General features: G+C 35.4%; 1 protein-coding gene across 4 annotated transcripts in view; it reads right to left on the reverse strand.

Moving 5' to 3' along the window:
• Positions 1-291: 291 nt before the first annotated feature.
• LOC148945522 (tRNA (carboxymethyluridine(34)-5-O)-methyltransferase alkbh8) overlaps positions 292-27,534 on the reverse strand; it is a 73,557-nt gene continuing 46,314 nt past the window's right edge. For 3 of the 4 annotated variants that reach the window (XM_089098692.1, XM_089098695.1, XM_089098693.1), the window contains 6 exons: positions 27,172-27,331; positions 22,772-22,994; positions 18,363-18,518; positions 9,306-9,455; positions 2,088-2,195; positions 292-575 (listed from right to left, as the gene is read on the reverse strand). In XM_089098692.1, the coding sequence (XP_088954818.1) occupies positions 306-575; positions 2,088-2,195; positions 9,306-9,455; positions 18,363-18,518; positions 22,772-22,994; positions 27,172-27,331 (1,067 nt within the window). In that variant the 3' untranslated portion in view covers positions 292-305. The remainder of the gene's footprint in view (positions 576-2,087; positions 2,196-9,305; positions 9,456-18,362; positions 18,519-22,771; positions 22,995-27,171; positions 27,332-27,534) is intronic. The other variant, XM_089098694.1, reaches the window with a different exon arrangement.

Raw genomic sequence — 27,534 nt, forward strand, 5'->3', positions numbered from 1 at the left:
GGGGCAAAAAAAGGTACCTAAATTAGGTTAGGTTACGTATTTAATATATGCTATGCTTTACCCCACCCCCCTAATGTGCAAATATATAGCCAAATTTGTTTCTGAACTATTCTATTTTTATGATACTTTGTTTTATTTCATTAGGATTAAAGAAACATCACTCATCGCGTGTTTACTGGATACTAAACAAGTACCGATAATTTATTATATTTATATTGAACTGGAAACAATTCCCGTTTTTATATTTAGGTTAGTAAACTTATTTTGTGTGCCAACCTATATTAACAATAATCGAAGTCCGTTCTTTATTGTTTTTCAAATATCACAATCCAGTTTCCTTGTTCTTGAAATATACTGCAGACTTTCACTGAAGGAATTGCTTCACATAGTGCTCTGAATTCAGGACCTTCAAAAACATGATAAAATCTGTGATAAACAGGTGAACTTTCCAACGGCGTTTCTTTGGTCCTTAACGTCCAAGGAACTAGGACATCAGCATGAAGGAATTGAGTCCTATTCTTATGGATTGGAAGACTGAATTCTCCATGTTTATCTTCCTCAGGAACTCGGCTTTCCTACAAATATAAAAAACGTGCTAGTGGACCAGATAATCTTTGATTAAGAACTGACCCGGAAAAAACGGTACTAGGCCTATTACCCCCCCCCCCCCTCCCGAGGAAACTTTCCCCGGGGAAAATTTCTCCGGATATTCTTTCCAACGCCCCCGGGTGAAAATTCCCTCACATGCAAAATTGAGCAGCCGCACAGAAATTATAAAATGGGTACCTCGAAATATCTATTGAATTTCCAAAGGGGTTAAAAAAAAGGACTAGATATAAAAAGATTGTAGGACAGCGGCTAGCTGGCCTCTAATACCTTCCTACTTTCAAAGAAAGGGACTCGAACCATCTATTTCCGAAAGAAAGGGCATTCTCCGAAGGCAGCTCCCCTTCAATACGGAATGAATTCTGCTCGTTTCGGGGGGGTTTAATGTAACTCTTTACTTCATAATAAAGACGCAGAACAGAAATAATTCAGGAAATCAAGAGGGATATCAATATCTATCCCCCTCCTTTCCTAGAACTAATTCTATATTTATCTGAAGGCTCAATGAGAGTTGGGATATTTTGGCATTAAAATGCTACCTTTGAGGCATCTGTCCCCCTCCCCGCCTATAAAACAAACAGAAAACCCTACTGCAGAGGTTTGAAGCTCTTATCTACAAAATGTAGAATTTTGAATTTTTTGTCAAGCAATAATCACCGATACGTGTTTTTTTTTTCGTTTGGTTTCCACTAAGGATGACCGTATTGAACAAATAGCCCTAAAAGATCTATTAAAATTCAAAATTAAAAGTTCTAGTGCCCTTTTCTAAGTGACCAAACAGATTGGAGGGCTATCAGCCCCCTTCCTCCTATAGCACTGAAGAAGGGAAGTGGTTGTCCTCCCAAAATAAGTGTCTTGTTTCTTCCAGTATTTTCGTTGGTGTTATAAAAACCCCATTCTCGACTTTCGTTTTTTTCTTTGTTTACTTAAACCATTGCTTACTTATATTGAATAAGAAGTTCTGTTAATTTCAGATTTGCTTGGTTCTGACTTAAGAGTTTGACTCCAGATTACTTAAATTAAAATATAATAATATCGCAAGGCTAGTCACGTGGCTTCCGATATGTGGCTTCGTTCGCAAATAAAACTTCCATATAGTTAAATTCGGCAGATGACTGGAGTATCCTAGACGAAATGCTAGCAAAATGAACTAAATTCTGTAGGTTTTGAGAGTTCGGGGGGGGGGGGGGATAGGTTTGAACATTGCTGATTAAAGCTTTATTTACTTTCTATTTGAACACACACAAACTTCAAGCCTAATTTTTAGAGCACCAATTCATTAGGGCAGAGGGGCAATAGACATTAGATACATTTTTCCGACTTTATCTGATTATATACGATCGTTATTTCCCATAGTAAGAGGACGAATACGAGGCTCCTACGGTTGCAAGAGATTGCAACGAGCCACCTCAGACCAGTTCATAAATTCAATTTATTTGTCAAATTTTTAAATAAGAAGAATAAAAATCAAATACAAATACCTGCAAGTATTTCGTATTTGTTTGATCTTTGGACCAAACACTCACAAGGCAACGGCCACCTGGCCTCAAGACTCGCGCCATTTCCGTTAAAGCGGCTAAACGACGGGCCTAGAATAAAACAATACTGTAAGTTGAACCAATTTAAATACGTTTCAACATTTTTAACGACTGGTCAATGATCCATTTAATGACTTGACATTTATATATTTATTACTTACATTTATTGGACCTATAATAGAAGCCCTTAAAGGAATTCGAGTATACTGCCGAAAGCTACATTTGATGATAATTAGTATGTTATTTCTTTTTAATCTTTGTCCGTGAGGACAGGAGTTCGAGTCCTGGTGTCGCAGGTTATTTGGTTTAGAACGGGGGTCAGTGGTGTGACTCTATAAGCCCAGCCAGAGTCAACCCAACTCTAAATGGGTATTTGGAGACGTCTGGGGAAGTTAAACAGGAAGGGTGTGCGAAAGCACAGGATGACTGGCCTACATCTCCCCGTTGCACTTCCTCACTGACTGTTAAGTCCAATGCCATATTCTGTTTGGCTTTTGTTTTATCTTATTTCTTGATATCAAACAGTTCTTGGTAACGAACTGTAAGTAAGGAGCGACCCGGCTCAATAGTAACCGAAACTCTAAAAAACGGAATTTTGAAACCAATAGATACATCAAAAGAATCAGATTTTAATGCTGATTTCAAATATATAAGTTTCATCAAGTTTAGTATAACTCATCAAAAGTTACTCGCCTGAGAAAATTTGGCTGATTTATAGAAAAAAAGGGGAAAGATCCCCTAAAAGTTAAAATCACACCATCATATTCAGCGTATCAGAGAACCCTACCGTAGAGGTTTCAAGCACCTATCTACAAAAATGTGGAATTTTGCCTTTTTTGCCAGAAGAAAGATCAAGGATGCGTGTTTATTTATTTTTTTTTTTATATGGGAGGATCTTTCCATGAAGGAAGTTTTCATGGCGGAAGGGACAATGCTATGAAGGGGGTACCGGATTCCCCAGCATTATTAAAGAAAAAGATCAGAAATTAAGTAAAAAAAACAAATTTTTCAACTGGTTTCAACTGATCAACTGATTGTGATTAAGGGTCATTTTTAAAGAATTGGAAAAAAATTCGTACTTTAGCCTAAAGAGCAAGGTATTAACTGGGGGGCGAACTCCCTAATATACGTATTAAAAATCTACGAATATAAAAGTTCGTTACGTAAGTTACGTATATTTATTACTAATAAAAACGTTCGTAAATAAAATTAAACAAGTTTCGAGAAAGCCATTTAACCAAATAAAAGTAAAATCCATATGCAAATTTGTTTTAATTATTCATGTACGGTGAGCCAAAATCAAAACCTGCATTAATTCAAAAACGTTCAAAAATTAAAAAAAAAAAAAATTTTTTTAACTGAAAGTAAGGAACGACGTTAAAACTTAAAACGAACAGAAATTATTCCGTATATGAAGGGGGCTGTTCCCTCCTCAACGCCTCGCTCTTTACGCTAAAGTTTGACTTTCTCTTAACTTTTTTTTATAAAAAAAAAACTTTAGCGTAAAGAGCAAGGCGTTGAGGAGGGGACAGCCCCCTTCATAAACGGAATAATTTTTGTTCGTTTTAAGTTTTAACATCGTTCCTTACTTTCAGTTAAAAAAACTTGTTTTTTTTTATTTAATTATGTCTAGATGGATTTTCTTTTTTTTAACGCACTAATAACAATTCAATTCAAAATTTATTTTAAAAAACTAAATAACAACTAGACCCCAAAAACGTTACCAAACGCTTGCAGAGGATATATAGCAGAGTAACAAATACATGAAAAGAGAAGACAAAACATTAATTACATAAAAAAAAACTATCAAAGCATATTATTATGGCTGATATCTGAAAGCTTCCAGTCGAGCAGGGAAACTTTCACACGATAGAGGCTTTCTTTTTTAAAATTGATTTTTAGTTTTAGTTGTTTTCTACCCAGCATACAGTTTATCATAGGTATTGTATGGATATCAGTCTGTTTTTTTTTTTTTGTTTATGTAACCGAAGGTGACAGTAAATAAAAACTCACCTAAACATGAAATATGAAATCACAATAAAAGACATATTCTTTAAATGTATATATTATTTTCAAATAATCTTTAAAGTTTCGTACAGGAAAGGGGACCGCCGTCAACCTAATGCTTGCTGGTTCCTTTTTTGGGGAGCTTTTCATTGACTTGTTTTCTTGCGGTCCCCTCATGACCCCATGATTTTGGTCTCAGTGACCTAGGGATTTAAGGATCACCTTTTTAATGCATACATTTTTAGATTTGCACATTGCTTGTAGTCTTTTTTTCCCCGTTAGTTCCGAGTTGCTTATACAGGCGTAATATTTGCAAATTTTTTCGACCGATCTTTTCAAAATATTTGCAAAATTTAGCAGCCTAACTTCGACTATATTTTATTAATATTATTAGTCTTTGTATTATTTTGTGAGTTACAATCCGTATGAAATAGACACTTTCTTTTTCAAATCAGTAACTCAATAAAGTAACCTTTATAGAAGAATGCCAGAGAATGTGATTCCTAGTTTCTGTTGTATTATATTAAAAATATCATCAAATAATATATAAAGTAATTATATAAAAATAATTTAATTTTCCAAATATTAATTTTATGATTACTAAATATTCATTTTAAATATTGATTTAACATTATTCTAAATAATTTTAAATTTTTCTAAATATCAATTTTATGATAATAATATATAAATGATTAATTGAATGATATATAAAATAATAATATAATTAACAGGTATATATAATCGATGCCATAGATTATAAGCATTCGTTGTCTCAACAAATGCTTATAATTCCCACCTTTTATGAAAAATTTGGCAAAAATAGGTATCGTTCTGGTACGAAACTAAAACTCTCGTCCTATCAATAAAAGTATTTAATGATGCCACAGTTTTGAGTGGACGAAGATGTTTAAGTTTATTTGAACAAAGTGGCATAGTTAACGGAGGAGGCCAAAGGAGAGGGGTTCGTACAAGGGGCATCAAATAACAGTCACCTAAACAATGCTAAATTTACTTTCTTGCCTTACAAGAACTAGATTTTTTTTAAAATATCGTCAGAAAAACGTAGATAGAATTTCTAATCATAATTTAACATTGTACAAAAGTGGTCAAACACCCATTATAAATCTGTCTCATTTAGCTAGTGGAATAGAATAAAAATCGGACAGAGTTATATCTCATAGGTGGTGAGAAACCAGAAATGGGCCCAAGTCCAATAGCACCAGTCCCCAAAACTTTTAAACAAACGGGAATCACCCTTAGGAGTAAAAAAATCTGAGAAAAAAAAACAAATTTCAAACAACTAAATATAAGATTGTCAAGAATTCCAATAAATAGAAACTTTTTCCAAAATGCCTTGGAAAATTGCTCATTTACCGTAAGTGTTTCGTTCTTGGATGACAGAAAGGTATCTACCAATATCATTAGCAAAGAGAAATTGTCTTTTAAAATATATTTTTAAAAACAAATTTTTTATATAAAAGACTTATTTTTATTTTAAACTCCACTCTTGTTAGATTAATTAAAATAGCGACAATAGCGAAAACACCATTAGCGTAAAATCAACCATATTTAAACACGCAAGTACAAATCCAGATGATCCTAGATTCCAAAATCTATAGCTTTCTTGCAAACCCCAACCCCTGATATGGAATTTAGCATTAAAAAAAAGAAATAAAAAACCATTAACCGGAGTTTTCTTTTTAAACTCGGGGAAATACTTTTTTGCCATAAAAAAACCGGAAAAGAACATTTAAAAATTTTTTTCCTTTCTGTTTATTTCGGGGATTGAGGCCAGGTCCACTTGTTTCAGTCTCAAAAAAGATCCTGAAACATAGACGCAGTTCAATAAATCAAATAAAACTTACAAAAGTCAACATTTCCAGAAAATGAGAACTTCTTCAATAATATCTCGAAAAGTCCCTGTTCATTGGAATTCTTTAGTTCTTTCACGACAAAATGCAGTGCGATGCTTGCATTTACTTATAACGTTATTAATTACAAAAAAAATTTCCACAAAATAAGCTTTTCAAAGAAAAGTAAAGAACCCCATTAAACAAAAAATGAGCAAAAATAAAATAAAATAATCTACCAAGCGTGAAACTACCACAAATCAGCATCGATAAATAAATGAAAACGAACAGAAATTACAATAAATAACCGAGTCAAACTCAAAACGAGCAGAAATTAACATAAGTTGGGCTCAAAACCCCTATGCCTTTCCAAGGCCAGATCACAATTTGCACTTTACTGAAAAAATGTAAATGTTCTTAGATTTATAGCTTTGATGAATCTAAGAGTATTAACATTTTGATTACTAAATATCAGTATATGTATATTAAACTGGCAGTGCACGTTCATTTGCATTTTTTTCAGTGAAGTACAAATTATCTTCTGGCCTTGGGAAGGCATAGGGGTCACTTGGGAAAGTCGACTATTAATCACTGATAAATCACTAATCACTTTCGACTATTAAAAAGGGCACTAACCACCCCAATTTCCAATCGAATGAGCCCTTTACGAAGTATCTACGACAACTCCTTCGATACGAAGTGCCCGGGTATGAAAAAAAAACAAAACATTGTGCCAACATCGTTCTTTACTTAGGCAGCGCTACTGCGCTGCCTATGATATTAAATAAAAAAAAAACAAGTTTTTTGAACTGAAAGTAAGGAACGACGTTAAAACTTAAAACGAACAGAAATCATTCCGTATATGAAAGGGGCTGTCCCCTCCTCAACACCTCGCTCTTTACGCTAAATTTTTTTATTGTATAAAAAATAGAGTTGTGAGAAAGTCAAACTTCAGCGTAAAGAGCGAGGCGTTGAGGAGGGGACAGTCCCTTTCATATACGGAATAATTTCTGTTCGTTTCAAGTTTTAACGACGTTCCTTACTTTCAGTTAAAAAAACATGTTTTTCTTTTATTTGATTTTTGAACGTTTTTGAATTAATGCAGGTTTTTATCCTGGCTCACCGTACACGAATGTTCAAAACAAGATCTGCATATTAATTTTACTTTTATTTGGTTAAATGGCTTTCTCGAAGCTTGTCTTATTTTATTTACAAAAGTTTTTCTTAGCAATAAATACAAGTAACTTACGAATTAACTTACGTAAAGAACTTCTATATTTACATATTTTTAATACGTATATTAGGGGGATTGCCCCCTAGTCAATACCTTCCTCTTTAAGCTAAAGTTCGAATTTTGTTCTAATTCTTTAAAAATAACCCCTTAATCACAAAGGCCGTTAATTAGAATAAATAGCTGTTATGAAAGTACTAACAAATCTTTGGCATAAAGAGCGAGGTACTGACTAGGGGGTGAACCCAATCATATACGTAATATTTTCTGTTCGTTTTAAGCTTTCATGTTGCTCTTTACTTTCAGTTGAAAAACTTTTTTTTATTTAATTTCTGATCTTTTTCTTTAATAATGATGGGAAATCCGGCACCCCCTTCATAGCAATGTCCCTTCCCCCATGAAAACTTCCTTCATGGAAAGATCCTCCCATATAACCCTCGACCCACCCCCCTCCCACCTACAAGAAAAAATTCCTCCCGAAAACGTCTGTATCCTTCCCAATAACCAATACTATATATCAACATTGGGTAAAGTTCATAACTTTCAGCGCTCCCCCCGGGGACTTCGGGGGATTAAGTCATCCTAAAAGATATAGTTCATATTTTCGACCATGCTGAACAAAATGGCTATCTCAAAATTTTGATCGGGTGACTTTGGGAAAAAAATGAGCTCGGGAGGGGGCCTAGTTGCCCTCAATTTTTTTCGTCACTTAAAAAGGGCACAAGAACTTTTAATTTCCATTCCAATGAGCCCTCCCACGAGATTCTAGGACCACTGGGTCGATACGATCACCCCTGGGAAAAAAAACAAACAAAAAAACAAAGAAACACGCATCAGTGATCTTTCTTCTGGCAAAAATGCAAAATTCCACATTTTTGTAGATAGGTGCTTGAAACCTTTACAGAAGGGTTCTCTTATACGCTGAATATGATGGTGCGATTTTCATTAAGGTTCTATAACTTTTAGGGGATCTTTCCCCCTTTTTTTCGAAAATCAGCCAAATTTTCTCCTGCGCTTAACTTTTGATGGGTAATACTAAACTTGATGAAACTTATATATTTGACATCTGCATTAAAATGTGATTCTTTTGATGTATCTACTGGGATCAAAATTCCGTTTTTTAGAGTTTCGATTACCATTGAGCCGGGTCGCTCCTTACTTACAGTTCGTTACCACGAACTGTTTGGAAAGAAAATTGCTTTTGAAGTGAAATTTTGAAACTCTTTAAACGTCAAAATAACACACATATACTACGTTGTAGAGGTACAACACCTTGGATCCGCTCAGCAGCACCCCTAGAACCATCATACAAAATATAAAATACGTTTCACCTCCCTGATATGAAATTCAGCGTTTTTTCAGGAAAAAACACAGCACATAATTTTTTCATAAAACTTCAGAATTTATTTATGCCTAAAAACAATTCAGATATTTTTATGTGATTTTGTTTCATTTTGTGGAACGGAAGTCTAACCACCCCACCCTAAAAAAGATCTAGAAGAAAAAATTCTCCAAATGTCAAACTTTCAAACAATTAACAAAAAATACCCCCTCCCCCCCAAAAAAACCACACACAAACAAATTAAGCATTAAATTTACAAATTTAATAGCAGTATTTTCTTTGGTATTTCGCACATCCCCCTCAGAACATCGAGAATGCTGAAAACTGAGTCAATCAGTTACTTTGGCCCTTACCTTAGACCTCAGTTCCTCCTGTGCTACCAGAGGCACCCAGGGCATCCAGGAAGAGCCGCCAATCATCCCTCATAGGTGCTGCTGCCCATATATCTTCCCACTTGGGCTGAGCCGTCGTATTGATTTGTTTGAGGTCCCGCTGATAGGTTTGACGAAGGATATTTTTCGATCATACTCTGCTATGGGATTCTAGTGGCTGCCATTCTAGTACGGTTCTAGGAAGTCTATCCTCCGTCATACGTGTAACATGCCCCCCAAGTACTTTGGCACTGATGTCAAAATTTATTTTGATTTGGCAATTGAGGAACTCAAATGAATAATAAGGATTCTACCAAAATTCCTGTATTTTGAAGATACAGACGTCTAAAATAGGCTTACCTTGTTTGCCAGGTGGTGGATTACAGCTATGCAGATGATATAATCCGCAGCTTCACAACGAAATGGAAGGGAACGACACTCTGTGGCAAATACTTCAAAGCCCCTCCCATGGGCAATATGAAGGAGGCCTTCACTTCTATCACAGCCAATCTTTATTCAAATGAATAACGACAAATTTAGTAATAATACAGAGAAACAGAGAGCTTACTTAAAAAATGTTCTGACTCGAAAACCTTTTTGCTCTTTTTACTGGCTTAAAATTTCATAAAAAAGAACCAATGACATTTTGGGTTATTTTTGCTTGCTCAAAATTTGACGAGTAAATAAATCAACATGTAAAAAACAAAGAAATATTTGGCTTCCGTTTCTTACATATGCACAAGGGCTAATATGATTGGCTAACCAAAATCTGCAGCAAAAATAAACCAACAGAATTAAAAAAAAAAAAAAAAAAAAAAAAAAAAAAAAAAAAAAAACACTTTTTAGCACAGAAGAATAGGACAATGAATTTTTTCTCTGGCGATACTAACAAAATTCAATCTTTTTTTAAAATTCTGATTTTCAAACAGTTCGTGGTAACGAACTGTAAGTAAGAAGTGACCCGGCTCAATGCTAACCGAAACTCTAGAAAACGGTATTTTGATACAAATAGATACATCAAAATAATCAGATTTTAATGCTGATTTCAAATATATAAGTTTCATCAAGTTCAATCCTATCCATCAAAAGTTAAGCGCAGGAGAACATTGGGCTGATTTTCGAAAAAAAAGGGAAAGATCCCCTAAAAGTTATAGAACCTTAATAAAAATCACACCCTCATATTCAGCGTATCAGAGAACCTTAATGTAGAGGTTTCAAGCTTCTATCTACAAAAATGTGGAAATTTGCATTTTTTGCCAGAAGGAAGACCACGGGTGCGTGTTTATATTTTTTCCCAGGGGTGATCTTATCGACCCAGTGGTCCTAGAATATCGTGGGAGAGCTCAGTGGAGTGGAAATTAAAAGTTCTAGTACCCTTTTTAAGTGACCCAAAAAATTGAGGGCAACTAGGCCCCCTCCCACGCTCATTTTTTCCCAAAGTCACCCGATCAAAATTTTGAGATAGCCATTTTGTTCAGAATTTTCGAAAATATTATAAGTATGTCTTTTAGGATGACTTTATCCCCCGAAGTTCCCGAGGGTAGGGCTGAAAGTTACGAACTTTACCCAATGTTAACATGTAGCATTGGTTATTGGGAAGTATACAGACGTTTTCAGGGGAGACTTTTTCTGGTCGTGGGGGGCGGGGTCTTGGGTTATGCGGGAGGATCTTTCCATGAAGGAAGTTTTCATGGGGGAAGGGACATTGCTATGAAGTGGACGCCGGACTTCCCAGCATTATTAAAAAAAGAAATCAGAGATTAAATATAAAAGAAAACGAGTTTTTCAACTGAAAGTAAGGAGCAGCATAAAACCTTAAACAAACAGAAAATATTACATATATGATTGGGTTCACCCTCTCGTCACTACCTCGCTCTTGAATCCATCGATTCTTCAGTACTTTAATCAGAGCTAGTTATTCTAATTAACGGCCTATTTTGTTAAGCGGTCATTTTTAAAGAACTGGAACAAAATTTGAAGTTTAGCTTAAAGCGAAAGGTATTGACAAGAGGGTGCACCCTGTAATATGCGTATTAAAAATATATGAATGTAGAAGTTCGTTACGTAAGTTAATTCGTAAGTGACGTATATTCATTATTAATAAAAACATTCGTAAATAAAATTAAACAAGTTTCGAGAAAGCCATTTAACCAAATAAAAGTAAAATAAATATGCAAATTTTGTTTTAATTATTCATGTACAGTGAGCCAAGATCAAAACCTGCATTTATTCAAAAACGTTCAAAAATAAAAATAAAAAAAACAAGTTCTTTTAACTGAAAGCAAGGAACGAACTTAAAAATTAAAATGAACAGATATTAGGTCGTATATGAAAGGGTCGTTCCCCTCCTCAACACATCACTATCTACTACACAGTTATACTTTCCAACAACACCACTCTTTTTAAAATAGAAAAACTTTATTACAATCATTATGTCACTGGGGAGAGGATCGTTCCTTTCACGTAAGAACTGATTTATGTTCGTTTTTAGTTGTGTCGCTACTCGCTGCTGTCTGTTAAAAAAAAACTTGTTTTTTTATTTAATAACCGTTCAAAGGTCAAGATGAATTATATGTTTCATAGTTTTAATGCACTTCAAATTTGGAGAAAAAAAAAAAAAAAAAAAAAAAAAAAAAAAAAAATTATTTGTATTGTACTTTTATTTTTATAAAAATATGACTGCAATTTGTGACAAAGAATTTCAAGTGCCAGACCCCCTAAGTCTCATGAAATTTTTTGATTTGGATTCCAAAAATATCATGGTGATGAAAGGACACATTTTTATTTGAATGAGTTACTTTTTTTTTCATGCACGATAAATGTGATGAAATAAAAAGAACACGTTGGTGTTGGTTTATGTGTTTCAGGTACGTACACAGCTTAAAAAGAGTCTCCAAGATCCTACCTACCATTTCCTCAGAATATCTAAGTACCAAGGACATTGAAAATGTAATCCGACTGTCTAAAGAGGTTAAGCAGAAACTTACACAACCATATATTTGTTAAATTAGGAATGATCGAGAATTTGATTTTTATAATGAAAAAGACCTCCATATGTAGTATGAGAGTTTTTGGTAAGAGTGTTTTTGGCAAGTGTTTTTGGTAAGAGTGTTTTTGGTAAGTGTTTTGGTAAGTTTTTGGTAAGAGAGTTTTTTTTTATTCAACAAATAAATAAATAATAAAAAAAACTGGATGAAAAATCAACAAAAAAACCTAAAAGGATATGGCAACAGATAACTACTAGTTGATTCCCAGAAACAGCAACACCTTCAAGGGAAATACCGTCCCTATTAAACTTTTTGTATTAAAAAAAAAAAAAAAAAAAAAATTAGATAATAATCACAAAAATTTTCGACTCAGTTAGTCAACGGAGGCAATAAAGCCCCATCTCCGTTAGAAAATACAATTATTACAAAGGGAATCACCCTGGGGTTTTAAGTCATCTCTTCAGCTACTAAAATTAGTTGCTTCCTAGGTTCTAAGGAGCCATCTTAAGTTAACAATACTTGGGAAACGGCTTTTACGGCAAAAAATCTTTATGGGACAGTTGTATATTCGATTATGATAATAACAATCAGTCAGCCACAAAAAATTGCCACATGCAGTATTTTACTTCATTTTATAGAAAAAGACGATTTAAAGCTAAAAAAAACTATATTCAGCGTACTTTGCCATGTCAAATAGAGATTATCGCAAAAGAACCTTCTCTAAAATATCATAAGGAAGGGTATAAAAAAAAAACACTTAAAAGTTAAGTATGATAATTAACAGATCTAAAGCCGAATTGGCCAGCCATGACAGACAAAATATAAATACGATAAACGGGTCTATGGTCGTAAATGAAAACGAAGAAAAAATAAAAACGAATATTTCGACTGTATCAGACAAGGCGTCTTCAGCGTAGACAAAAAAATAAACTAAAACTAAAAAAAATACACAAAGCTAAAATACTCACCTAAAAATATAATATACCATTGCTTCAAATTTACAATTTGGAGCTACCTTCGTGAAACCACCTCACAAAAGTAACACAAAAGTGGGCCAAATTTGAAGCAATTGTATATTATATTTTTAGGTGAGTCTATTTTAGTTGTATGTATATTTTTTAGTTTGAGTTTATTTTTTTGTCTACGCTAAAGACGCCATGTTTGATACGGGCTAAATATTCGTTTTTGTTTTTTTCTTCATTCTTATTTACTGGCCATAGACCCGTTTACCGTATTTATATTTTTTCTATAATTAACAGGACTAGCAACACATCTTCAGGTGAAACGACAGTGATATATAAACTTGTATATGAATGAATGAATATTTATTTCCCATCATACAGTTAAACAACAAAACGCGAGGGAGTATTATTAAAATTAAAGAAATAAAAAAAAAAAAAAAAAACCGAACTATGAACACATAACATAAACATCAAAACAAAATCAAAATAGTATCATTTTCCAGGGGTGTGAAGATGGCCGGTTCAATAAACATTCGAACTGAGAGTCCCCTGCAAGGAGGGGCTCCGTAACACCGAAACGTCGAACCATATAACGGTTTTTAAACTATCTAGGGATTTGTAGAAGGTACTTCGCAAGCATAAAGCAAGATTTGCGCAGAGATCGCTTATCAACATCGGTCAAAACGTCCCAAAAAGGTGTTAAATACAGTATATGTGGAAGGGCGATACTACTGTACAACTTGGCCAGAAGAAGAACCTGGGCAGGGAGAGCGGCATTATTATAAATGGTCGGGGAGGTTATTGCTCCTTGTTTTATACCAACGTAAACGGGGAGGTCTTCTTCAGCGAACGAGTCACCGAGTTTCAGCCTGACCTTCAGACGGTGATACTTGTGTTAAAGAGGCACTATCACGTCCAGGCTAAAACCGCGGTTATATAATTCAAACATTGCTTGAGAGTGGAGAAGTGATCCAAAAGCATTTGTCACATCATATGCACCTAATATCAACGTACTCCCCGACGCCTCTGTATCTTGAAGAATAGAACATAACCTTCGCAAAGCATGGAAACATCCTAGCCGCGACTAAAACCCAAACTGAAATGGGGGTATAGTACAACGCTGATTTACCCGATCTACGATCGAAAACTCGAAAACCTTCTCAAAAACACTATAAACCGTGATGGGCCTATATGACGAGCAAGAAGAATGCGATTTTCCCTTTTTTAGTATAGGTGTTACGACACCAAGGCATATATAATCAGAAACAATACTAGTATTAAAAATGATCTGAAAAATTAATGATAAATGACTATATAACATATCACTCCCGGTCCTCAGGTGCTGTGTACATATACTGTCCGCTCCTGCAGAAAGCTTTTTTTTCATAAGTTTATGCACTATCGCCCTAATACCAGACGGTGTAACCACTACCCCATTAGGTCTCGGTTTGGAAACCAGAAGCTCGGACAACTGTGCATCAAAACCCTTTCAACTTTACTATTTGGCTTTTTAAACTGATTTTCAAAATGGGAGACCCATTCTGACACTGGTATATGGGTATACTGGTATACATTGGGGAGCATCACCAGAACGCACAGTTTTACGAGACCGGAATTTTAAAAGAGGTTGTGGGTCATTTAAAACTTTTTCAGCGTTAACGGTCTTAATAGCAGCTAGATGCTCTTCAAGGACCTTACGGTACCTTTTCTTTGTAAATAGTCACACAGAGTTCAGTACACCCGACTTAGGCCATCCGCATTCAATCCATAGACGCAACCAACACTTATAACTTGAGCAGGCATTTTCGAGAGAAGTGTTATTCCACCTGCCAGACTTAAGTATTACTTCTAACTTTTTTCAGGGGTATTGCCGCTTTAGCAGCACACTGAAGAGCATGAATAATTTCCTCACAGTAGGCGTTAATTTGTAGTCGTAGCTCGCTATTACTCAAACCCATATTACTTTGAAGAAGATGAAATGGTAATTTTATCTTACTTAATATATGGTCAAACGTAGCCTGAAACATTGGCACATTCAACTTCTTCTAAATTTTCCGCTAATGCCATTTATTTTCAGTTCGGTTCTCCTGTTTGCGGGTCAGGGTGACAGAAACACGTATAGGAAGATGGTTATCACAGGTAACATGGTCATGAAGCACAGTTACATGGTGGAATAATTCCCGAAAACAGCACGTGATTCAGTTTAGATGTCGAACTAGCCTTATAAATAAATTTGAAGTCTTTATCTTTTATTAGAACCGAGAAAATAGTAGAATGTCTCTAATTAATTCAGTACGTGGACAATTATTACCTGTAAGATCACCATTGAAGTCTCCGTTGATCAGACACCTCGGATTGACCTAAGTATCTTCTTAGCGCATTTGGACAATTCACAACAAGAAGAGGAAAAGAGAGTATCATATGCTTGATCACCATAATTAATCGGTAGGTATACGTTTATTATTGCCAAATTAGTGATGACAGCTGGAATGAAGCGATCAATGACTTCAATAATTTGAACCTGGAACCGACTAGGTATAACAAGGCCACCGCTAGGACGGCTACGAGATTTGCGTTGGATCGTACTTGAGATGGCAGTTGACGCCGCATTCTGTACGTTTAATAAAGAAAGTCGCTCTGTCAAAAGGAAATGTTCTTGCAGACACACCACTCCGTTATTCTGGACGAGAGCTCAATAAGTGGGAGCTTTTGGCTCACTCCACCATTAATGTTCGACGATATGACAGATAAATTGGTACAACTAGCCATGGTTAGTGGAACTATTACCACGCGGCTTTTCTAGCATCAGTTTACTATTTTCGGGACATCGATACGAGTAGTAATTGCGCTTCTTCGACTTACAGGAGATGCAACAAAGTTCATTATAGCATGGCGATTCACGCGAGGATCTATGACCGGTTTGAGCACAATGGGAACAAACCTCAGCGTTGCTAAAGTCTATCGTCAAATGTCCGTCGGATTGATAACAGTTGCAACATCTTGTAGGAACGAAATGGAAAATTTCCACCCAATTCACCTCATATCCGATCTTAACTCGGCTTTATAATGCATCATCTAGATAAGCTTATGACGAACAGAAGAAGAGCTTAAGTTTCCAGAATGCGCCACAGTTTTAGTCAAGGAGCAGTTGGGTACGGCCGATCATAGTTCACTTTCGAATCCCGGGGGGACGTGCTTGATGATACCTGTGAATTGCTTAGATCGCACACTGACAGCTGTCTCTCGATTATTGGCTTTGAACAAACTGGCTATTTTCTCTACTAATGGTTTACTGTCGACAAGAACTTGAAATCCGATCTGCCCCTTCGAATCTCAATAGCAGACTTATCAGGAATAGTAACACAATAATGACATGGGGTATAACCTTTCCAGCCCTGTGCATCAATTTGCCAATGATACCACAACTCATTTAGTCATTCCAAAACATGAAGACTCAATCAACCCATCCCTACCACTAGAGACAGTTCTTTTGTAAACTGGAAAGTGGTCTGATGCCTGGATGCTCAAATTCAATCCATCAAAAACAAAAACGCTGATGATCTCCCTATCAAAAGTACCCGCATACACCCCGACTTCATCTTCTTGAACGAAGCTATGAACAATATCGACGAGTTTCGTCTCCTTAGAATTCACTTCTCTGCAGAGGTCTCTTGGAACACCTGCCTCTATCGGATGAGAACCTCCTGCACAAGAAACCTGGGGATCACCCTTCGCTGTTAAAACCTTCTACTACTCATCTAGATCATCCCACGTTACAAGTCTTGCATCAGACCAAGCACCGAGTATGGGTGTCCGCTGTGTGCTGGTACTTCGAAAAGGTTTTTAGAATCACCGCAGAAGATCCGAAATAGGGCATGTTTAATCGTTCCCCACGACTCTCCAGTCTGTTGATGAGGGGCTTGACGTAGCGTCGATGTCTGTTTTCTACAAGTACTTAAATTCACCTCCTTCTCTAGAGCTCTCTTGTATTGTGTCCCCAATTGTCCAACCACCATGACTGACATGAAGGCACACAGTTCGGTCCAATTATCTTGAGGCTGGTAAACCGAGAAATTGAAGAACAGCTTCATCCGACGTTACACTTCCATTTGAAATAATCTTCCTCAGGAAGTTATCCCTAAGAGTTTCTCTGTTGACTCTTTCAAAAGAGAATTCAATAGTAATATAAAAATCTCGATAAGAGAGTAACGGCAAATCAGATATTTAATTATACCTGGGGCCGCAAATACAAAAGGGTAAAATCACACACAAAATTTCTATGTATAAATTGCATAAGAATAGATTGACCATTCCCCCACCATGAATGTACAGCTAATTTTTGCTAGTTTTTTAGCACCTTTTGTTTTTCGTTTTTAAATCGGCGCTGACTATTACCAAAAACTCCATAACTACATATATATGTTCCTTTCGTTCGAAATTTAAATCCAAGTTTTTCATATTTTTTTTTTATTTAACTTTTAACTTAACCGATTCAAAAGATCAGATTTTGTTGACACTGTAACTGGTGCTTCAATGGGTGTGAATATGTATCACTTAAAAGTGTGATGCATATTTGCAATCTATAGGTAAAACAATTGATTTTTGTCTAAAATTGTATTTTTTAATTCTCATGTCAAAAGGCTCAAATCATAAAGCAAATTTTTACTAAAAATCGACGAAGGGGTTTAAAATTTTAACACTTGATAAAATGTCTGTTGATTGGTGGGAAAAAGTCAAGATCACGTTTTTTTGTCTACTTTTTTTTACCTGTAACAGGTGACAAGACTTAAGCCTTTACATACATTACCTCTAATATAAATTATATACAAACCTAAAAATATTAACAAAATTTTCTCTTTTTTATATGTAAAATCATTAACGATTTGTCCCTGTGATTTTTACAAAATAGAGAAAAAGAAAAATCTGACAGACTTCACCTCAAATGTGTCTCTTCTAAGCTCAAATTATTGGCACTGACGCACCGAACGTCTACAAAAACGGATCGAAAAAAAAGAAAACAATAAAAAGAAAAATCTGAGAGAAGTCATATCGAATATACACCTTCCAAGCCGAAAATATTTTGCATACCTGAATCCAGCGTTTAGCAAAACAGATCTGAAAAAAAGCAAAGAAAAAGAAAGAAAATCGGTGAGAAATCACCTAGAATATATTTCTTCCAAGCCCAATATATTTTACATAAACGCATCCAAAGTCTGGCAAAATATCTCTGGGAAAATAAAAAGCAAAGAAAAAAGAAAGAAAAAGAAAGCTAATACAAAAGCAAAGAAAAAAGAAAGAAAAACAAAGCAAAAAAAAAAAAATCGGTAGGAAATCACCTCAAAAATATTTCTCCCAAGCCCAAATATTTTACATAAGCGCATCCAGCGTCTAGTAAAATAGATTTGGAAAAATGAAAAGCAAAGAAAAAAAAAAGAAAGCATAAAGACAGGAAATCGGTGAGACATCACCTCGAATATATTTCTTCCAAGGCCAAAATATTTTGCATTGCCGCATCCAACGTCTAGTAAAATCGATCCACTTTCAATTTCTGATAAGAATTTAGTGACGCCAGACCAGGGAGTGTGCCTCGTCGCACTAAAATGAGGAGCAATTTCGTCGTATACCTTCAACAAAAAGGGTAGAATGATACCTAGCTTGATATTTTAACAAGACAATTGGAATTTTGAGAGAGAACTCGATCCTTCAAGCAGTCCTTCTAAAAAGGGCTACTATTTCTGTTGGTTTTATCTCAATATTGCAGTATGTTCGGCAAGGCCGTACCCAGGATTGGTTTTCGGAGGAGGGTTTACTAATTTTTTTTTTTTTTTTTAGGGGGGGACCACAAAAAAACCTCAAAAACACATACACAATTTGATTATGTCAATTTTTGTTACGTTTTTGCGAGTCAGACAAGCATTTCGGGGGGGGGGGGGTTTAACCCCCTACGGTCTTGATGTATGGACAAGCATTGTTGCTCTTTTTCTTACTATAAATTACATGAATGCCATCTAATTTGTTTGTTTTCTATCTGTGATCCAAGCCGTGTTTAAATTTTAAAAGAATATAGAAACCCCTAAATTTGTTTTCAGATTCTTTTCAAGGCTTCCTGCTTTTTCCGGATCATCTCTGTTCTTTTTTCACTTGCCTTGAATTCAATTATAATTTTTAATTATGCTACTATTTTCTTATTTTATTGCAAATTAAATTAGATCGCTTTAAATAACTAAATACTCGTATAACTAAACATTACAATCAAATTATAATCTATTGCAGAATTCTTGAGGCCATATTTACTTGATTATTTGACACTAATTTTTGCAACCGTTATAAAATACAACAAAATTATACATACTGCTTGTTTAATATTGTAATTACCAAAATAGTCACTCACTTTGGCTGCTATGGTCTGAAGCTTTAGACTTCGGCCCTCAATAGTGGCCCCCACTTTCCTCAGGTGCTACTGAGACCCTAGCACTTTCCGTCAACTTTGACCCTAGCACTTTCCGTCAACTTTTTTCATTCGCTTTCCTCGGCATCCTAGGGTCAAAAGCATTGTATATTTACAGTTATATTGAATTATAATGTCATTTCGTAATTATGTCCATTATCCAAAAGGGTATTTGATACAATAGGGTTAAGTTTTACCTAATTGATAGGATTGTGTCTCAGAAGACTCGAGTCTATAATTGTTATATATTTGAGTCTTAAAAGACAAGTCCAATTGTTGTACAATGACCAATTTACAATTACAAAAAACATCAACAGATTTTTGCCTTCATAATGCTGTAAAAATAAGGATTTCATAGGGTTGCCACCCTGACCTAGAAGAATTTACTAAATCGGAGAGGAAAAATTTACTAGATCGCATCTGTTTTTACTAAATGCTCAAAAAAATTTTTGCACCATCAAGCATCGATATTTACTATAGGAGGATAATCAATAGGATTTTCAATTGTCTTTCATTTTTTCTTCTTTTTTTTCTCCTTTCCTCTTTTCTTTCGTTTTCATAGTATGATTGAAAATTCCGGAAACCTACAAGTCCATATATATATATATATATATATATATATATATATATATATATATATATATATATATATATATATATATATATATATATATATATATATATATATATATATATATATATATATATATATATATATATATATATATATATATATATATATATATATATATAATGTTACATTTCTACTTACTTTTAATTTCTCTCAGCAGGCTCCTATTTCCTCAATAAAAATTTTTAAACTGAGGAGATTCACCTAATCAACTTGGTTCGTTTGCTTTTGTTTTGGTTCCAATAGATTCCCCATCATCACAAATCCAAGTGTCATTACAGCTTCATTTTTAGTTGGTAAGATTTGATACACAGAAAGCTGATTTTGTCGACCTTTAGACGCCGGAAGTGAACTGTCTGTTTATGAAAATAAGAGACTGCTTGTCTGTCTCTGAGACAGGCAAGCAAAATTGCAAATTGTAAAACAGACAAGCAAAAATTTTAAGCCGTCACATGTTTACGATAATTTTTTTCCCTCAATTTATAGTAAATAAAAAAAAGTTTTGTTTACTATAAATCAAGACTTTTTACTAGTTTTTACTAAATTTCAGGAAATTTACTAGATCCTCTAAATTTACTAGATTTTTTTTTTACTAGATCTAGTAAATTCCTACTGACGGTGGCAACCCTGGGATTTCAGGAGCACTAATACTCCGGGTAACAAAGCTCTCCTCGCGTAATCATGCTCGGGTATCTCTGGCTATGATATACCCCAGAAAATATTATACTCTGAACCAAACGACTTGCGAAGTTCAAAAGGCGATCAGCCAAAACTTAGTCTAAAATTCGGGAACATATTAATGACATTGATAATATATTTAAGACCCTCTATAGATACAAAGAAATTATTTTTCTGACTAATTACATAGTCTCATTGTTTATTCCACTCAAGGAAGCATTTAACAGCTCAGTGATTTTTAAAATCCACGTGCATAACCTAGATCTTGTATGCATTTTTACACTAATTCAGGTATAGGATAAAATCTCAAGGGGGGGGGGTCAAACCAGGTAAGCTAGACGTCAAATCAAATAAAGAGTTATGGTGGTCATAGATATGATCAGCGAGGGCTTAAACATTTTTTTAGTCAGCCCTTGTTGAGTATATCTATGACCACCCGTACCCTCACCTTCTATTTGACCAGGCTAGCTTAATTTCGCATGACAAGGGAGTAGTCCAGCAATACAGAAAGGCGTTTGAAATCCATAAATATCAAAATTCATGTTTGACTCTTAATAGGGGTGATTTTAATAATACTTAAATTTGTTTTGGTTTTCTCGTCTTAAACGAGAAGCTGATAGTTTATTCATCCCTAAGATAAATTCTGTGTTAATTTCACAATAAAAAGGGAACATCTGGTCTCACTCCCTCAGATCGAACAGGGTTAGTGCAAAAGAAGCACTAATTAAAAAAAAAGACAAAATCTTACATAGTATTTTTCGAAGCAAGCTAATTGGCTTGGCACCTAGCGAATAGCTTTTTTTTTTTTTTCAATTTAGTCAGTGATCTAGTGTTGTGCGAGTAGTATTGGATGTTATTTTTCGATCAGATAGTGTGAGCATGTTTCCTTTTAACTTTTCCCTAGCTTTTCCTTTTTCTTTAGCTTTCCTTTTAACTTTTTCCTAGCCGCTGAAGAAGAGAGGCGGCTGTCCTTTCGAAATATTCGTTTTGTTTTATCTAGCATTTTTGTTGACCTCATAAAACCCCATTCTTGCTTATCTTTTCTTTTGTTTTTGGTTGCTTACTGCATTTAGCTTACTGTCTTGCCTTTAAAAATTAAACTTCAAGTACATTTATGTTTTGGCTGCAGATTTCATGACAAAATTAGTAAAATTCTTCGACTGATGATATGCGTGATTTCAGATCGTTTCACCAAGTTTCCAAAGACTTGAAAGTATATGTTCTACATGATTCTTATCCGCCTGAATGAATACAGTCAAATTAAATAACAAAGTTCTCCATGAAAGTCCAGTTTCTTCGGTCTTCATGAAGCAGAAATTCTACCCTATTTCTCAAAAATAGCGTCAAACTCAGAGCTTAGGGTACACTATTTCATTGCCAGAAACCTCTGGATTTTCTATGAAATGAGTACATTACAGAAATTACGGACAGTAAGTCTGAAAAGACAACCAAATACAAAATATGTTTCTCAGTACCAAGAACAGTAAAAACTCGAAATAAAGAGCCAAAAACATAGAGATGACTCTATGTTTTTGAGCTCAAGAGCCCAGAGAGCTCATAGCTTTCCTTCAAAGTATAAACAGATCGTTATTTCTCGAATTTTTACGGATAAAAGGCATTGTTATTTAACTAATTGGTCCTGTTTGCTTAATTTTACGCTTCAGCGTGCCAACACTGACGAGAATGCAGCACCGACCTAAAACTTTATAATTTTTGAATAAAAAAAAAATGGCTGTTTTTAGGTATGAACCAATTCAAGTTCAAATTTTTAATTTTAACGCTCCATATAAATAAATAAAGAAAAACATTATTGCACTGGAGAAAAAGATTTGATTGTTTGCACGAAAGTCCACGTAACTTTTACTTATTAAATCAAATATTCAATTAAATCTACTATAAATAAGTCCAAATAAATAGCCTACAAAATCAACAATAACAGTAAAATAACCGACCACAAAACAATAATAGATAAAATATGAAATAATAAGAAAAAAGATAAAGCAAAATAATAATGACCAATATAAACTCCCATCACCGACCGATTTCAACCTCCCTTCCCCTTCGTCCCTACGGCGAAAAACGTCTGTATTTTCATGTCCTTGGTACTTCACCAACCGTACCTTGTGTACATGAAGATTTTCTAATCTGTCTGCTACTTGGTCATCTATTTCGTCCTTGTCACTGCGATCGCAGAATTCTAGGTATGGACATTCGCAAGGTTTGCTTCGCATTTGCCGGAACGTGATAGAGGTCCTTTTATTTCTTCTGGCACATGTTAATTCCCCTGATGGAGATGTCACAATATCTACCTGACGGGGCACAATTCCGTGCTTCCATACGTACCTAAAGAAAGAAATATCCATAGAGTACATATGACGTAAGAGTACATCCTGCCCCATCCACAAAGGACAAGTATAAAATTTTTATCTTAAACGAGAACAGAAATAACGGTCACCTAAAAAAAAAAAAAAAAAAAAAAAAAAAAAAAAAAGACCGAACTCATCAAACGGAATATACAGTAACATGGATGGAAATTATTATTGTTTTTAAATGTGATTGGTTAATTGCTTCCTAAAACTGAGGCAGTTCTGGGAATAGACTGAGTTTTGGGCTTGAATAAAAATTAAAATCAAAACTGCTTAAAACTCTAGAATCAAAAGCATTCCTGACATCTTTAACTTGAGTTTACTGGATATTTGTTTTGGCACGGTAAAAAAAAGAAAAAGGGATCAATCCAATACAAAATAAGGCAAGTCACGTTCAGTATCATTAGAAATTCAGGGGACTAAAGGAGCCACTGTTGTCCTATGTATATGCCCGCCTCGAATTTTTCTTCGTTTATATAAATAAAATGAAATAATAGTGACTGTATATAAAGGTATTACCAAATATAGTTAAAAAAAAATTCACAGACAAGGCACCAAGAATATCAAATAAAATATTTTTTTTTCCACCCTAGACCTTGCCGTGCTCAGTACTCAAAGAAATTGGATCATTCTAAGGTCTACTAAATACTCGCTCCAACTGAAACTGTGGTTGTTCCGTGGCAACGTCCTTTCGGTCCTAACATAAGCAATCGAGCGGCTAAAACTTGCAGCTGAGAAACGTCTAACTGCTTACGAAAACAGCTGCCTGCGAAGGCTGTTAAACATTAACTCGACAGACAAAGTAACCAACATGAAAATTCACCAATTCACAAAATGAAGATGGCCCCACCAAGCCCATTTTTTGCTGATTTTTACCCTTTTTTTTAAATTTGACATCCACTAGTAATAGGTGCATATGGAGGTCTTTTTCATTAAAAAAAATTCTGACTTTTTCTAATTTATTAAGACATGGTTGTGTGATTTTCTACTTAATAAATTCCAACTATCACATTTGATCTTCAATATTTTTGAAAGGTGCTATTCCTCTTCCCCCCTATCCACCCTACATCCCTCCCTCTAAATATAAATTATAAACTCCCATTGCATCCTCCTCCCCCTACGACCCCTAAAGTTTCAGGTCAACCCCAACCTGTCGTTTCCAAGATGAAGCAGATATACCATTTTGATAACCTACGTAGATAGTTTCTTCCGACTTACCAATGCCCCTCCCTCAAGTTAAATTCGAGGTTAAAATGCCCCCCCCCCACCAACATCTAATGGAAGTTTCAAATCTATTCCCCAACCTGTTCCTGGGGCAATACGGATACACTATTTTGATAACCTGGGTACACGTGGTTCCTTTTGATCTACAACGCTACTTCACAGGAAACACATTCTAGTCAAACAGGAGATCATAGAGCCAAAATTTCAAACAAATTGAAGACCAAATCTTTACACCCTTCCCCTCCCCAATTCAAAATCTGACTTCCACTTACCCACCCTCCTACAGCCCTCCTTGAAATTTCCCACTTAATCCCAAAAGCCTTCCCTGTTTTTTTTTAGGGTGATTTAATAAGTTGGCAACAAAGAGTGTCTTCTGATTTACCTCGCTACTCAACTATGAAAAGATTGTAGGTCCTATAGGGGCTTAAAGGGTAAAAATGTTTAGGTGGATTGGAGAAAAACACTTTTGTCCCCTCCCCTTCCCCCTCCCCCGATGCAAAACATAGGGTGCACTTGGTCACTCTAACACTAACTAGAACAATATGATCCTTCAAGTTATTCCGGAAATTTCAGATGTTATTTTGATAGCCTCGTATCATATAATATCTTTTGATTTACCTCGCTACTTAAATGTGAGAAAATTCTTATTTCTGTAGCAGATTAAAGTGAAAACAACATTTCGGTGGATCACAGATGAAATTTGTTTAGCAACTCTCCCCCCTCTGAAAAAACTAATTTCTCTTGCCCCCCCCCCCCTGCCAATCCCTTTCTCTAACAGTACCTGAACAGTACCTTAACTTCATCCTCCAAGCCCTTCCGAGATACAACAGATATGCTATTACAATGACCTGAACACACAGTGTTTTTATATTTATCTCTCCCCATGTCTAAGCAAAAATTGAAGGTCCACTTCACCCTCTCTCCCCAACATTCCCAGAAAGTTTAAAATTCATCCCTCGCACCGTTTTAAGGATAGTGCCAACAATCTGAAAACTGAGGTGCACATAACTTCTTGTGCTTTACTTGGGTATGGGAATGTTCCATAGGCGCTTCAAGCTGATCAGACAAATAAGAACAAACCTGGCCACTTTTTCTAGTAAAACTTATCTGTGAATACTGGGTAATTTATGTACTTTATGGTCACTGTCCTTGGGGCTCTGGGGGCGATGGCGACAATGAAGGTATACTTATTAGATTTTGGCGTTCATGAAAGAAAATCACCAACTTAAAATTTTGATCATATACACAGGAGCAAGGGGGGGAGGGGGGGGGGAGGAATATAAAATAGGCCAGGGAAGCGAGGCTGTTTGTCTCCAATTACTTTCGGCACTTAAGGAAAACACTAGAGATTTTAATTGAATGAACTAATACAGATTAACGATGTTCAGCTCTTCCATACGAACTGGCTAAGAAATACACGGTTGTTAGTTCTGGGCCTTTTGCTAGGCCCCGATTTGGGAGAGAATCAATTTTTTTCCTATTTTCCTTTCTACACTGAGGTCCATTAGCCAAAGAATGAGAGATAGAAATGTCAAGCCAATTAAGAAAAGTTTTTTGCCCGTTTTGAGCTCTCTGATTCAGGGGGCATGTATCGTAACCCCCCCCCCCCCCCTCTCTCCCCAGAACAATTTATTTAGAAACTTAAGTTCCTAGCAGCCAAGGGTTAACGAAGGTAAGTTTCAAACTTTCCAAGGAGAAAACGTTTCCTGGGTCATTTCTCAGCCTCCTAACCCCCCCCCCCCCACACACACAACATAAAGTTTGATCATTTTGATCAGAGAAAGGTATCTAAAGTTTTCAACCGATTCCAAAACCAACATTAGGTAAGGTACCCTTTTTACATTATTTACGACCCTTTACCCCAGGGCTGTGGGGATCATGTCATCCATAGGGGTGTTTTTGTCAGACCTTTTAAGTATTCGAAAAAAATTCCTATAAAAGAATTTTTATCGGATGTCTTGGGAGATTATGTGGGTTCGAGTAGCAAATGAGGGCAGGGGAGGGGGCGGGGGGGGGGTGGTGGTGGCTGCCCTCTAATAACTTTCAAATCTTAAAAATACTACTAGAACTTATGATTTCCAATTGAACTAGTCTCCTCCAAGGTTTGTGGGTCCATCCTTTCATAGGAAATTGGGGAGGGAATAGCACACATTGGAGACAGAGTAACGACTTAAAAAAAATGTATTAAATAAAGAAAGAAAATACAAATGGACCTTGCCATGTCAACAAGTTTTCGCAAAATATTGTCATTTTTAGAATTATCTGAACAATATTGGAGAGGGGGGGGGGACTAAGTGATGACTAAATCCTCACTTTCAACATTTCTAGTATCAGACAAGACTTTACGCATCAAAACTGCTCTTCGTATTAAAACTGATTTATTTCATAGATTGCCAACGTATTGCCAACGTCTTTTTTCCAATGTCCTATACAACAATCTCTTTTCCAATCGTGGAAATAAGTGCAGACTAGGGAATCATCAAGATCGCAAAGAATATGCTTATTTTAACATTTTAACTTATTTCATCTCAAAGTTCTGTTTATCATTCATTCAGAAATGAGCTAAACTTTTAAATAGACAAACTAACATTCTTGCACAGTTTTTTTTTTTTTTTTTTTTTTTTTTTTTTTTTTTTTTAATGCAGAAACTGGATATAGAAGCAAAGTTCAACTATTAATAAATCAAGGATTTCCTTTTATTGAAAGGATCACCATTAACAAAAAAAAAAAAAAAAAAAAAAAAAAAAAAAAAAAAAAAAAAAAAGAGAATACAGCAAGTTCATTGCTACCCTCCGTAGAAAGTATTTGTCTCATTGCTTACGAACATTTTCCAGATTAAAAATAATTGCCAGTTTTTAAAAATGTAAGAAGGTTTACCCCCCCCCTCTAAGAAAAAAACTATGAAAACTTAGTTATAAAAAACAGAATACCTAGCTTCTCCTCTCATTATCATAAGACATCGCTCTTTCAGAAGAACATCACAGTGTTTTCCATCAGGGTGCTTGAATTCCATGACCACAGGGGATCCGAGGGAGAGAGAAACGAGGTCTTCCTCAAATGCACTATGAGTATCCACATGCGAAGGAATACCTGATGGAAAATGCAGAAATATTATTCACCATAACCATACTTGAATCTCGGTGGATAAGGGATAGAGCGAGACTCATCCCCTCCCCTTCCCTCACCAATTAGGCCATAGAGACTATGAATACCTACTTTGTGCTAGATTGCCACTAGAAAGTCATCCCACCCTGTTTTCCAGGGATTGGCCCCGTGCAGAATTTTATTACTAA

This window comes from Artemia sp. Qi Xiang Cuo, chromosome 13 (genome assembly GCF_049724085.1).
Source record: "Artemia sp. Qi Xiang Cuo chromosome 13, ASM4972408v1, whole genome shotgun sequence".
In the NCBI taxonomy this organism is placed as follows: Eukaryota; Metazoa; Arthropoda; class Branchiopoda; order Anostraca; family Artemiidae; genus Artemia; species Artemia sp. Qi Xiang Cuo.